General features: G+C 40.8%; 2 protein-coding genes across 2 annotated transcripts; both read left to right on the top strand.

Moving 5' to 3' along the window:
• The first annotated feature begins 829 nt into the window (after window positions 1-829).
• ptpmt1 (protein tyrosine phosphatase mitochondrial 1) lies at window positions 830-5,663 on the top strand. Its single transcript, XM_084912661.1, has 4 exons — window positions 830-1,131; window positions 2,997-3,077; window positions 3,276-3,467; window positions 5,050-5,663. Exons 1-4 carry the CDS (start codon window positions 985-987, stop codon window positions 5,176-5,178), a joined length of 549 nt encoding a protein of 182 aa, XP_084768787.1. The 5' UTR covers window positions 830-984; the 3' UTR covers window positions 5,179-5,663.
• Window positions 5,664-6,414: 751 nt separating this feature from the next.
• Window positions 6,415-14,679, top strand: ndufs3 (NADH:ubiquinone oxidoreductase core subunit S3). Its single transcript, XM_084912564.1, has 7 exons — window positions 6,415-6,526; window positions 6,748-6,813; window positions 11,213-11,310; window positions 11,592-11,741; window positions 13,975-14,100; window positions 14,187-14,306; window positions 14,394-14,679. Exons 1-7 carry the CDS (start codon window positions 6,472-6,474, stop codon window positions 14,562-14,564), a joined length of 786 nt encoding a protein of 261 aa, XP_084768690.1. The 5' UTR covers window positions 6,415-6,471; the 3' UTR covers window positions 14,565-14,679.
• Window positions 14,680-15,045: the final 366 nt, after the last annotated feature.

The raw sequence follows: 15,045 nt of genomic DNA, 5'->3' as shown, positions 1-15,045 counted from the left end.
ATTTTCGGGAGGGGCACTGAAATTCGGGATTCTCCCGGAAAAATCAGCAGGGTTGGCATGTATGGTTGTGGAAACATCACTAACCTTGTCAAACACCCCAGAGTAAATCATATCACAGAATATGACGAGCGTATGTTGAGGCGAACCAAAGAGGAGGACAGGGACAGGTGCTGCTAGGGCGAGACAGACATCTCTCACGGAGTCCTTTAGTGATGCAGGAAGGCAAGGTGTTCAAATAGCGCACAACTTCAGGTTTTTTATTTCTATATGACGAATCCTGCATTATTAAGTGATAAGAACAAGTAATCTGATGTCCTGTAATCATTATGATGCTATAATTTGAGATACAATAAATAAAATAAGTTTTTGTACAAAGTATCGGTATCGGATCAGTATCGTCGATACCACCCTGGATATTACTTGGTATTGGATCGGAAAGGAAATCAGTGGTATCACACATCACTACTGCCTACCATTCTACTTTTAAAAACGCCAGAGTGCTGGGCTGTTGTTTTCATATTTTAACTAGCGAGATTTTCTGACATATCTTTGGCAGATACTGTGATTTATTTCGATGATAAGAAAGCGCAGTGACAAATCAGGCTTTTATTTTGGAATAGTTTTTGAGAGATTAAATTTTAATGTGTAAAAAAAAAAAGAAGTTCTGACAGTCCTTTAAAAAATGCGATATATGAAGTTGTTGTACTCATTATATATGTTCGACTTTGCACCTTAACATCAGCTGGTCGAGCAGAAAAAATATTCTGATTTGAGACTGAATCTATGGATGGAAGGTCAGTGTGTTTATTTTGAAGGGGTAGCAGTCGGCGGAAGTCGTGCTGCAGGAGGAGGAAGCTGACAGCATGTGGGAGGAAGGCTGCGAAGCACACGCCGCACAGCAGCACGGAGGAGTAATGATGAGAGGCTGAGCTCTCCACAGCACAAGTTCAGTTCTTACACGACTCGTCAGAAAATAGCTCAGCCATGTCGGGAGTGTTAGCACGGCTGCTCTTCTACCCCACGTTAGCCTACAACGTTGTCATGGAGAAGGTGTCCTCGAGACGGTGGTTTGACCGAGTGGATGAAACTGTGATCCTCGGAGCGCTGCCGTTCAGGTCCATGACCAAACAGGTCCGCCTGTCAAACACTGAAGCTGCTAGCTAGCGCTCGACTACGCTAACGACTCTTTAGACCAGTTGCCGAGCTAGCCTGCGCTAACGAGGCGGCATTGACTTTGTTCTAAACAAATGTTTTGACAAGTTGTTATAGTAGTGGTGTGTGTGTGTGTGTGTACAATTTCAAAGAAATGCTGTAAAGACAGTAATATGCGAAGCCACAATTATGAAATAGTAACTCACAGTGAGTAGGTCATTATCTCAATCAGCGAATATTGTGATTTGTGGGTGATTCTCACCATCTTCAATCCAGCTGAAGCAGAAACCGCTGTAACACCGCCTCAGTTATCTAACAAGCTAACATATCAGAAACAGAAACGGTCTCGCAGTTCAGTAGTTTTTGCCCATAGTTGGTCCTCTTGGATCATCAGACCTCTGACGGTCAACATGATTTATTAGGTTTGTTTTTCTTCAGTAGTCAGACAGAGCACACAGTGCAGTGTGCATCAGTAGAAAAACAGTAAGACTAATGTTCATACTATGTTTAGCATTAATTCACACACCGCTGTTGCTATTGTTCTGCTGCTCTGTACCTCCGCCCCTTCCTTCACGATGCCCCATCAGTGCGTCCTGCCTACAGCCACTGTGGCCACTCCAGCACCACCCACAGATGCACATTTGGCCACTTATTTGTGTGTTTGAATACTTTGCCCCCAAAAAGCTTTTGAATGGCCTTTTCCCGAGCTAAGGGCTTTCCTTTTATAAAAGTAATTTTGGTCCCAGCAAAGAAGCTTTTGGATAATTGTAGGACTGTGATTTCTAAAATGTTTTTGATTATTAAATGATAGGCAAACATCCCTTCCTCAGTGTGAGGAATACAGCTTATTAATGTAAAGACTGTTACACAAGGCACATGCTACCATACCATACCACCTTTATTTATAAAGCACTTTAACATAAAACCAGAGTTCACAAAGTGCTGTACATACAAATAGCCTAAGTAAAGTAAAAAAAAAAGTAAGATAAAATAAATTAAATAACTAAAATAAATTAAAACAAATTGAGTCAACCCCTTTAATCAGTGCCGAAGGCTTCAGCGAATAAATATGTTTTAAGAAAACTTTTAAACTCAGAAAGAGAAGAGGCCTGTCTAACGTGCAAGGGCAGATCATTCCACAACTTTGGGTTGGCTGCGTAAAAATGCCATGAAACACACACTGAACGTTGTGCTTTTGTCACATTACACATACTGGATATTACCTGTTACATGATTAGAATAAGGACCACAGGCATCTTTCTCCTTAACTCAGGTAAGATGCCTGTTGTTTATGAGTGGCTGATATTATTGAAGTCGATGGCTGTGGTCCCTTTGCTGTGTACATTGTGACACTGACACCACCTTCAGTCTGCTCCTTGGCAAACTCTCATGTCATGTGTGTTGTTTGTGTATACTTTTCCCTTCTAGTCAACTTCCCATAAATATTTGCACACTGTGAACTGACAGCTTTTGCAGCAGTGACTGTGGTGGCTTCTGGTGGTTGTTGATTTTTGCCATCTGAGCATTTGGTAAGTCAGCAGTCTTCCTCATGGCTGTGGACTCCAGATGAAATATTCTAATAATTTGAGATACCAGATTTATGTTTTTTGTGATCATCAAAATAAAATAAAAAAATCTTGGAAAAAATGAACTTTTACACAATATTGCCATTTTCTGAGATGCACCAGTGTTTGCATAAAGAGCAGAGAAGGAGACTGGAAATATATTTTGTCAAGACCTCATAAAAAATGGAATAAAGGAGAGAAAGAGTATTTAGAGTGCCGCTCTCGTGGCAGTTGCAGTTTTCAACTCTGAGAGCTGATGGCCTGTTTTTGCTGTTGCAGCTGGTGGAAACAGAAAATGTTCGAGGGGTGATCACCATGAACGAAGAGTACGAGACCAAATATTTCTGCAACTCAGCCCAGGTGAGTTCCCTTCGTTTGAGTTCCCATTATTAAGTTGACGTGCAGTTTAATCGCCCTGCTCATATTTGAAATGACCCTGTGCTGTCATGCATATGCAAGATGAGTTAAATACTGATGTGTGATAGAAGTTCAAACCCTAACAGTGCCAAAGAGCCGCCCTCATACACTGTGTCATTTATTGTTGCGGTGCTGGTGCAGGAGTGGCAGGCTGCTGGTGTGGAGCAGCTCAGGCTGAGCACTGTGGACCTGACTGGTGTCCCCAGCATGGAGAACCTCCACAGAGGCGTGGAGTTTGCACTGCAGCATAAAGAGCAGGGAACCAGTGTGTACATGCACTGCAAGGCTGGACGTTCCCGGAGCGCCACATTAGCTGCCGCCTACCTCATACGGGTCAGTATGATGCATTCAGACTGCCACCTGCTGTTTGAACTGCAGACAGCACAAAAACCAAGTGGAGAGAAGAACATCCCACTTTTCATGGTAACGCAAGACAAAGCATAAAGGGCGGATGAAAAATAAATAAATAATAAATAGAATAATAAATTCACATTTGTTATGTTGGATAATTTTGAACAAATAAGAATAAGGCGGCAACAAATCCGTTTTTTACAGGAAGCAAATAATTATACTGCTATAAAATCTGAGCAGCGCATAAGCACTTTTAAGCACTTTTAAGCACTTTTAAGCACTTTTAAGCACTTTTAAGTACTTTTAAGTACTGTGTAATTTCCTGGTAATTTAGCAGCAAAACAAACAATATTTCCCTGTATTTACGTCATAAGTACGTGTTACTTTTTGTGGAGCAGGCAATATTACAGAGTGGCCTAAACGTGCCTATCCTGCATGTATTTTAGAGGAAAGGAGACACAATTTATACTGTAGGTAATTTTGAGTATTGCATAACTTATTTTGAGTCAGGGTCTCATATTTGCAGCCTGGGGGCCACTTGAAGAAATGTCATGCAGTTTGTCTTTGAAGTTCTTTAAAAAGCTGAGAATGACTGAATATGAAGGCAGCATGAGCAGAGAGCACAAACATGCTGAGGGATCAGCTGTTAGCTCAGTGACAGAGTCACACTCATGTCTGCAGTTTATTTTGTTAAACATGAACACAATGACAGCAGCAGTGCTGCCACGTGTGTGCACAGAGAGGACCAGTGTGTTTGTTTGGTGGTTCGATGAAAGGATTCAGTTTGTTACAATCTGCGTTCATGTTTGCAGTTTTGTCTCGTTATACAATATTTGAAATTAAAAAAACAAACAAAACATTTTCAGAAATATTTGTGGGTGTTTTCTTGTTTGTTTAGTTTTTTATTACTACTTGAACACAAAGTGGTCTTCCAATGAGATGACATTGTTTCAGTTTCAGAGCCTGTTTTAAGTGGTGTGTAATTAGCTGGTAATTTTGCAGAAAAACAATATTTTTGATGCAGTTTTTGTGTTGACGGCTGTAAATGTTGAGTGACTTAACTTTCCCTTTTTACATCTTTATTTTGTTACACTGTGTACATGATGGATTTTCTGTTATTCAGTTGTTCTTTTTAACTTACAGTGTATTTAAAATTACTTACACTGTAAGCTGTGTCTCCTTTCCTGTAAAACACCCAGAAACTGGCCGAGGTTAATCCGCTTCATAATATGGCCCGCTCCCTGAACAGTACAGCATACTGCTAAATTACAATGTAATATATTTCTTTGTTTCCTGAAAAAACCCTGACTTTTTACCCTCTTATTCCAGCGTGCTTACCTCTAAAGTATTTGTATGTAAATATAATCTCATGGTCATTTCAGATAAAACACATGCCACATTTAACTCCATTTTTGACCCGTTTACCTCCACATGCACTGAACCACAGAGTGTTTAAGTCAATATTCCAGAGTGGTGACTGTATGAAACATGCTCATGGCTGATGAGTCGCTCGGGCATCAAGCGACAGGTTTGCTGTGTTGACCGTTTGCTTTCCTGCTGACAGTTACACTGCTGGACTCCAGAAGAGGCCTGTCAGAAGCTGGCATCTGTTCGACCGCACATCCTAGTACGCTCCGCTCAGCTGGAGATTCTGAGGAAGTACTACCAGCAGATATGTGCACAGTCCAGCTGAGAAAGTGGGGCAGTGTGTCGGACCTCATCGTATTCCCACTGGAGGTGGGAGACGGCGACTCAGAGCCTTGATCAAAACAACAGTAACAGGAAATGCAACTGTTGCCTTTTCAGCAAGTCCTCTTTGGCATGTGTACAGCTGCAGAACAGAACATGTTGTTTATCTGTTTTTGTTACTCTTTAATATAATTTTGTTGAAAGAAATTTTCCTTTTTATAATTTGATTTCCAGCCACGTTATTCTGTTTTAACTAACAAACTAAGACAAATCACTGCAATGCTGTCCACGTTTGTTCTTAAAAAAGAAAACACTCCCCTCAGAGCCGGCTGACGTCAGCTGGAGTTTAGTCAACAAGATGAGATCACTGTAGTGAATAATTCAGTAATGAAGGTGTTTCTGTGTAGACTGGAAAATATTTGCTTTATATTTTTCTGCAGTGCCTCATAATGTAAAAAAATGACCATAAATAAATGTTTATGACATAAAGAGTAATGGTGCTTCTTTATTTTCAGTAGTTTGTTCTTATTGGCAAGCACATATTTAAATAAAGTTGGGATGTTCCAATGTGACAGTTGTCAAGAAGGTTTAATATGAGGAAGGAGTCCCCGAAGCAAACACACATGAAAAATGTTCAAGTGATAATACTGTTAGATTCTATTTCATGCAAACAAATAGAAAAATTTAATTGAAGTAAAACAAAATAAAACCTAAATCTAACTGTACCGTGGACAAACATTCGGTCAACTTTTACATCCTAGTAGGGTAGCTGTTTATTGGAAGTTCATTTAACTTTAACATTTAATATTAGTTTCCACTGACACGCTGTTGGCTAACAGCACTGACCATTTTGTGCTGGATGATCTTCCTGACACAACCCTCCCCTTTAATCCAGGCTTGAGAGGCTACTCGGCGTAGTCTGACTTGTCGACTGCCAGTGCTGCATCGTATCATGACACATTGTTATATAAATCATGGTATTTTAAGCATTTGCATGGTTTGGGGCTAAAAATTACACGCGAGTGCCAAACTCAATTAATTAAATACATCTGTAAATAACTAAATGTAGCATGGATTAATTAAAAATTGAAATAATTTATTCAGTAATTACAGTTTTAAATATTTAATTATTTACAATTTTATTTAAAAATATTGAATTAGTAATTATTTAATGAAATCATTAAAATGTGATGTTTGAATATTTCCGTTTCAGTGCATTTGTCTTCCCGTCCACGAGGGGGCGACTGGCCGCTGATAGTCAGCTCTCGGGCCGAATAGGAAACTTGAGAGAGCCAACATGGCGGCGTCGTTGGTACGGTTTGTCCGCGGAGGTCTTGGAAGGAGTTTTAACAGTACGTTAACTATAAATCCATATACAGGCTGTAAATTGCAATGATTCGTTTTAGCCTGCGTCCGTTTGCGTGCTACCAATACAGTGTCGCCTTCAGCTGTCAAATGCTCCGTGTTTGACCTTCGAGCTAGCTAATGCTACCTTTAGCCAACTCTTGTGTAGCAGTGCGGATTCACTCGTCAGTACCTCTGTGATTGATCCTTTCTGTCTGTCCCTCCTCAGTTGCGAGGACTTCGTGTCTCCTGCAGCAGCAGACCAGACTGCAGGGCTCCAGCACCGAGACCAGACGTGAGTACACACTAACTCATCGTGCAAGGTAGTGCCGCTGAACCACCGAGCTGTTTCACATTAGGACTAATAGCTGTCAACTATATGAGAACCCCAGAGTTAGAATGGCATTAGAATTTGTTTTAACTCAACTAGTTAACAGGACGTTACTGTGGGAGTATGGAGCAGCAAATCATAGTTTGTACCTACGGGCATGGTTGCAGTGACGGGTTGTTTTTGTCCCCGGTACTAACATTACACAGCAACAACTAAAGACATCAGACTTTTTTTTAAACACTCACAGATGCTTTAAAAATATCCAGAGGGTCCAAATATATGTAACAGCACATGGAGTGGGGTCCACAGTGAAAGCTGCTGTGTTTGTGACTGTTGTGATGTTATTTTGTCTGCTGACAGACACACAAAGCTCGACCTATCAGATAAAGCACTACATACATCAAATGAAAATTTTGTGTTTTCCCAACAGTAAAAGACTTTCGTGACTTTGTGCGCGTGTCAGATGAATAAGAAAAAAAATTCTCTGGTGCACAAAGTTGGCAACAAAGAGGCGACACCGCGTGTATGTAGCACAGCTGCTGGCTTAGTGTGCCGCTTCTTGAAGTCTGATCTTTGGGCTGAAACATCTGTGTTGAATCCTCCTTAGGGAGGGGAGTCCCAGTAATGACTCACGATGTTTCCTTTATCTTTACAATTTGCTAATGAGGGGCATGATTGGCTTTGACATTTTATATTCTTTATTATGTTAAGGCTATACATGGACTTTTATTTACATTTGTTCATAAAGTCATTGTGCTTCAGTTTTGTTTTTAAAAAATGATAATTGGAAGAAAACAATTGAATGAAACAACATTTAGTCCCAGAACATAAGAATACACACACATACACACATACACACATATTTATAACTATGAATATCCAGTAGCTACCATGTGAATATGACAGGGGTGGGAAACACTACCTACACTACTACTGCATCAGCATGAAAATGACAAAATCGTCTATTTGCATAAAATATTTGTCACACAGTCATCACAATATTGAGTAAGACTTAGTTTTGGCTGCTCCTGAATATTTAAAGCCTATGGACACATCATTGCAGTATAGAGTGTACAGTGTTCCTTCACATCACACAGTTTACTTATACAATACAGGCCCAGTGACAACATTAACTGCCAACTTGTCAAAGCTTTTAAAAAAGATAGTTGGGATAGTACCTCGTCTGAAGTTCGACACCCTGATGACTAATGAAAAGTAGCATGAATCCATGAGTCCAGACCTCAGAGGAAACTTGCAGGAATAAGTGCTGACCTACTGACATGAATTTTTTCAGTAACCTTGGGCAGCATCTACAGGTTGAGAAAGGCCCACGCTCCTGACATCACAAGAAGCTCTGTGGGTCATTGTCAGGTCGAACTGGGGTAACAGGGTTTCTGAGGATTGGCTGAACCTTTGGAGCTCGTGTGCTGCAGTCAGTAAGCAGAGAGACATTCTGAAATGGTTCAGATGTTCAGCTTTTCACTGAAAAGTTTTTGTTGATGAAATCTTTATTTTGTATTCAAAATATTTTATTTGCTTGATTTTATTTAGTAAAGTTAGGAGCACTGTCATTTAGAGCAGGGCGATATGACCAAAAATATTTATCACAATATGCATTTGAAAATTTGCGATAACGATATAACTGACGATATAATTGACACTAGACAAAATACTTTACAACTCCACAACTTTATTAGTGCAAAAAACCCCATCAATGTATTTTCACTTAAACAAGCAGCTGTTTTTTATGTGCATTAAAGTTATATAAAAATTTAACAGTGCAAATGCAAATTCCTTGCTGACAGTTTAACCAAAAGGCATTTCCAGTGGAAACTGGCCGACATATCCTCAGCATAACCATGTATAATATCCACAAAACTTAAAAAGAGGTTATACACACACAATACGGTAATATTATGTTGAAGCACAGTACGTATCACTCCGCGAGGCTCCTGCCTACGATAGCCGTAATGCTCCAACAATCCATCAAGCGGTGCGGGTTCGTAGCTTAGCAAAGTTGTACTAAAACATTTGACAGATTTTCGAGCGCCGTGTACGACATAAAATCGTTTCGAGGTCAGTAAGCACAACCAGAATTCATACATAAGGCACAGGATTATAAGGGGCACTGTCGACTTTCAGAAAAATCAAAGGATTGATTTTAAGTGTGCCGTATTTTTCAAAAAACACGGTAATAACGACGGCCCGCTAGCATGCTCTACCAAAAATAGTGCTTTGTTGTGTATCTGACGTATGAAAGCCAAACCAGTTCCACACCACTGAAGTTGCAGCATTTTTACAAACCAGTTCTGGTTCATCCTTTTCATTCAATGATCCGCTTTCGCTCTTCTCATTCTCCGTCGCCGCCATGCTTTTTCCGCCATGTGCGTATGTAAACAAAGGCACTGCGCATGCGCGTTTTACCCATATTCTACCGCAATATTTCATTTTCTTATTGTTGCCCAACATTATGCCGGTATTACTGTGAACGGTATGATATGGCCCAGCCGTACCGTCATTGACCCTGAAGTTATTAGCACTGATTCCCAAACTGTCCCTCACAGTGACTTTATTATTTCAACACTGGTATCGGATCAGCGATTGGTGTTGGCAGAACCTTAAACCCAGGTCTTGTAATCAGATTGGAACCGGGAAAAATCTGAATCCGTGTTTCCTTAATGCTCAGGAGAGTCCTCAGAACATCAGCGAGACAATCGGTTGTATTAGAAAAACAAAAGCATTTTTGCAGCTGTTAGGGCTGTGCGATATGACCAAAATCTCATATTCCAATATGAGACATCTATCGTCCCGATAAATATATAAATCACAAAATTTTAACATTTTCTGAAAATTCTGTGAATCTCGGGCAGCTCGACTTGCGTGAAGTGTTTCCAGCTGCGCGTCGTGTACCTGGAGTCTTATGTCTAAAAATGAAACGATACATTTTTGGACATAAGTTGTAACGGCCGCCGTTTTCTTTGTATGTATTACACGGCGTGCTGCGGGGAAAAGCCTGTTCTTCTTTTTTTTTTTTTTTTTTTTTTTTTTGCCTGTCCCGTTTGGCTCTTTTGCCATCAGAATTATTGTCTAAAGGCGAAGAAAGATGCCCAACGGATTTACTTTACCAAATTGACCATCCCAGCCTTGCCGTAATGGTCTATTTGATTCACCTTTCATTGTTTATTTTATTTATTTTTTATTTTCACTTGCTAGATACGGGGCAGACTTGAATGAGGAAAAGAAAAGGGAGAAAGGAAGAGGGGGGAGAGACGGGGATAAAGGGCAAAAAAACAAAAACGAACTAAATAAGCAGAAAAAAAATACATATATCAATCACCTGGATCACCTGTTGAGAAAGAAAAAAGAAAACAAGCAGAAGAAAACGAGAGCAATATAATAAACAACATCACGATGATATATGGGAATATAACAGTAAATACTAATTATTAAACATTATTGTGCAGCACGTAATATCGACAGCACACAGTGTGCTTTGAGGTAGGAGCCAAAAAGGGTGTCGTTTGTGTGTGTGAGCACCCGTGTGTACACCTGTGAGCATGAGCGCGCTTGTTTTTAAAAGGTTCCTTCATGTATTGATCTGCTAGAGGGTGTGGGGGGCCACAGCCCCGTCCTCCAGGGCATGAAGCAGGTATGGAGGAGATCAAAACTCCAGACATCCAGAGGCCCTCGGAACACAAGAGACCAAGGAAGACCAACAGAGGGGCAGCCGCGCCACTATCCCAGAAAGAGCTGAGGAGAGTCCCAGATGAGGGGTCACTCAGCAGCCGCGGAGCAGAAGCCAGGGGGGGTTGCAGTGACGTGCCCGTGAGCTCCGCCGGCAGCCAGCTGTGCCAGAGTGACCGAGTCACTCTGGCACAAAAGCCTGTTCTAACGTTTGAGTCTAAGGTTTATTTTTTAGCACCTGACAGCTCTTTTTTGCTTCTCATCCGTAAACACTCAGCATCCTCTTTCACGTGATTCAGTTTATTTTGAAAAGTCTCAATAGGATCTTGAGCTTTATTGTGAAAGGTTTATGTGGAAAATAAACAAGCGGACATGCAATGGTTTAACCGTCGTTGTTGCTAACGACAATGCATAAAAACAGGCGCTTGTCCGTCCGTAGTGTGGTTATATTAAATATAAGAGAAAGAGAGAACTTTAAGAAATGAATATAGCCACTACAGTGGCCATCAAAACGATATAAACGATATCGTAAAATGAAACGATAGATGTTTTTATATCGTCATCTGATGTATATCGTTATATCAAACAGCCCCAGCGCCTGTGACTCTGGTCAAATGTTACACAGCCTGAAGCGTCTGTCGTGGTGAATTTACGGTGTCGTCTACTCTGCTCTTTGCAGCCACCGTCAGGCCCAAGGATGCTGTCGCTCACAACCAGCTGGCAGCGTTTGGGGAGTATGTGGCAGAGATGATGCCCAAATATATTCAGCAGGTCCAGGTCAGTTCATATTCACATCACAGTGGGAGCACGTACACTCTTCTATTGCAAATCCTGCTGCTGACCGAGACAGCACATTGATGGTTTTTCACAGTTATTGTGAAAAGCCATCAATGTGTTGGTGCCGTTACTAATCAAGACCTGATTAAATATTTAAAAACTGTAATTAGACTTATTATGTTTGGATTTATTCTGAGTTGAATAAGGAAGAGAATGGATGAATGCATGTTTAGATTCAGAAACCTGCAGCAGGGCCTAAAAGACTGTGTTCATGTGTGTAGGTGACCTGCTACAACGAGCTGGAGGTGATGATCCATCCTGATGGAGTCATCCCTGTGCTGACCTTCCTGAGGGACCACACCAATGCTCAGTTCAGGAACATGACTGACCTGACAGCTGTCGACATCCCGACACGGCAGAACCGTTTTGAGGTACAGAGATAAACTGGAACTGACTGAGCCGTGAGCTGCCTGAGGTTATTGCTAAGAGAGGCAAGGATTTAAGCATCCTATCTGCAGGTGCATGCCTGTGTAGCCATGGTAACAAGAAAGTAGAACTCTCAGTGCAGGTGAACAACAACATATAACATGTTACATGTTACACTGTGTCATTATTTGTTTAACAAAAATGTAGCCAAAATTTGGAAGCAGTGTGTGAAAGACCAAGTCTACAATTAATGCTTTGATAGGAATTATGAGGGAAAGTAGAGCCTGGTGCTGGTAATCAATGCATTTGATTAACCCTTTAAAGCCGGTCGGCGCGGGCACGCTCCGTTTTGCATAACTATTTTTAAATGCCCGTAGAACTGGAACCGTGTAAGCTAGCGCAATAATGTTTTTTGCATATGAAACCAGAGGAGTTGTACTTACATCTCATGCCATCAGCTTGTCCTCGGTTACGGTTTCCTTCCACATAAAGCTTTGCAAAAATTGCATAAAAAGCGCTTGCAGGAACAAAAACATAATATCCCAGAAACACGCTTTGCCGATCCGATCAGCTGTTCATAACACTTCCTACATTGAAATAGACGTCAGCGCGAACTATCGCATGTCCGCCATTACCTGCCCGTAACTGGAAGTGACGTCATTTTTGCGGAAAATTTAGTTTTTTATTTGTAGGCCTTGTAAGCCTATACTGGTGTTTTTAAAAGTCATGTTTGACTTTATGCTTATCTGAATAGTTTCTGTGATGCTTAGAACTCAAATTGCACTGCTGGAAATAGTTAATTTTGATGCACATGCTGTTTTCTTTGCAAATGTGCATTGTAGGATTGTTTTTCGTTTTTTCTGCAGTTTATAAAAATTGGTGTATCTGAAAAATAAAACTATGAAGACACTCAAAATAAATTTCCTGTTGTTGGAAACTATTTTTTGCAACTTTTTTGTATTTAAAGTTTTGAGGGATAAACCTCTTAAATTTCTCTAAGTAGAAATATATGTAAAAAAAACAAAAACGATTTTCTATTTTTTTGTAGTTGATTGCAATTTTTTTTAAAATAAACTATTATGTAGTTACTATGGACTTAATGCATACATATTATTACAATCTGGGCTATAACAGTTGTATTGATGTATAGCAACTTGAAATGCTCCCAAAAATGGCTCCACAGCATGTAAAAATATAAAGTAAGCCCTGGCGGATTTGGTGCTATGGTAGGTCTTAAAGGGTTAATTGATCATCAGCATGGCCAGCCAAGGAGGAAAGATAAGCACTGATAAAGAAGCAATTATTTATGCTCATTAGTCCATTATTCTACAATGAGAAAGAAATAAGAATTATAAAAACGTGGAAAGCATTCAAGACAGACAAATGTACCTCAAGGTCAGAACAGGCAACGCTCCGGGAATCTGGAATAAACCCAAACACTGCATCTCAAAGTGTGCAGGGCTCAGTTAGCATATTCAATGATAAACCTGATGACAGCCTGGAGATTTCTGCAATGTTGCGGCTCATTTATCAACCAAGCGTCTGCACCAATCTGTGCTTCAAGACGTTTCACAGCAGCGTCTGTGATTTATCAACATTTGTTCCTGAATTAGTTTGTACTTCTTTAACAAATGGAGTAGTCCCTCTGACTGTGCATCATAGAGCCTGTATGCATTAGGACATTTTACCATAAACCTTTAAAAATACTTCTACCACCACTTTCAATAATTATTGTATTTATTATTGTGTTTTGGTCATTTTGTACAGTTTTCCAAAGCACCAAAAACCACATATAATATATAATAAATATATATAAATATATATAATATAATATAATATATATAATAAAAATTTTCAGTTTAATATTAAATGCTCAGGCTCTAACCTTCATCCAGCAAACCATTTTCTTCCACTTATCTGGAGCTGGGTCGCAGGGGCGGCACCAGGAAGGCCAAGGCCTGTTTGGACCTTGAGTCATTTAGGGGCATCGCTCTGCATACTGAGGGGGGTTCTAAGTCAAATATGAGGCCATCTCTCTGAGAGCTAAAGCCTGGTGACATTAGGTCATGTAACAGGATCACAGCAAACCAACCGAACTGTAACAGAAGAGCTGAAAAGAATCATGTCAAAGTCCAGACTCGGTCCAAGAGAAGGGCTGTGGTGGGACGTTAGGTAGTCTAATTTATGCATTGATTGTGTACTATAGTACTCTGACTCACTGTGTGTGCTGGTCTACAGATTGTGTACAACCTGCTGTCGCTGCGTTACAACTCCCGTATCCGCGTCAAGACCTACACCGATGAGTTAACACCGGTTGACTCCGCTGTCCCCGTCCACATGGCCGCCAACTGGTACGAGAGGGAGGTGAGTTGCCCGCTGCACTTGTGAAACTCAGCAGTGGTTTATACTAACATTACAGACAAACTGAGAGCAAAGCTGTATTACCACAGGTGTGGGACATGTTTGGGGTTTTCTTTTCCAACCATCCCGACCTGAGGCGGCTCCTGACAGACTATGGCTTCGAGGGTCACCCCTTCAGGAAGGACTTCCCTCTGTCGGGATATGTGGAGGTGAGTTTACTTTGAGTCCACTTTATTCAACTCCAGCAATGTGAGAGACGGGAAGGAATCTGACCCGAAGCATGCCTCCCTCTGCAGGTTCGTTATGACGATGAGTTGAAACGTGTGGTGGCGGAGCCTGTGGAGCTGGCGCAGGAGTTTAGGAAGTTTGATTTAAACACGCCCTGGGAGGTGTTCCCCGCCTACCGAGATCCCAAAGAGGATGCACCCAAGCTGGAGGCTGGTGAAAAGGCCCCTGAGAAGAAGTGACGTCCTCTTGTTTAGCCTCCACATCTTCATCACCATGTTTTGTTTTTGTGTTATTCTGGGAGTCCAACCCCCCAACAATCCTGATATTTATGTAAATAAAGATACTAGTAAAACATCTGGAATATTGTGGCTTTTTTTCTTCCAGTTGATGCATAAAGTACCTGAAAGGGTTTGACAGAGGGGTACAGACCTGTCACTTTCACCATAAACTGGGAAAATGTTTTTAAAAGTAAACCCAATAATGCACAAAGCCTTATTTTGTTAAATTTTTCAAAATAAGTGCTTAAAGAATTTACATTCATGTTGGAATCATGAGCAGCAGAATATTGACCTGGGGGAATTCAAACAAAAAAGTAGGAAAAAAACTAAAATTTTGGCACCTCAGTTGCTGACCTCAACTTCTGTGTTTTTTCACTGGTTTTGCATTTAATTGGGCTCAGTGTCACTACTGGTCGCATGACAAGATAACTGGACCCTGCAG

Source organism: Perissodus microlepis, chromosome 1 (assembly GCF_051167445.1).
Source record: "Perissodus microlepis isolate ML-2025 ecotype Zambia chromosome 1, ASM5116744v1, whole genome shotgun sequence".
Lineage (NCBI taxonomy): Eukaryota > Metazoa > Chordata > Actinopteri > Cichliformes > Cichlidae > Perissodus > Perissodus microlepis.
This window is presented reverse-complemented; position numbering and strand designations above follow the sequence as displayed.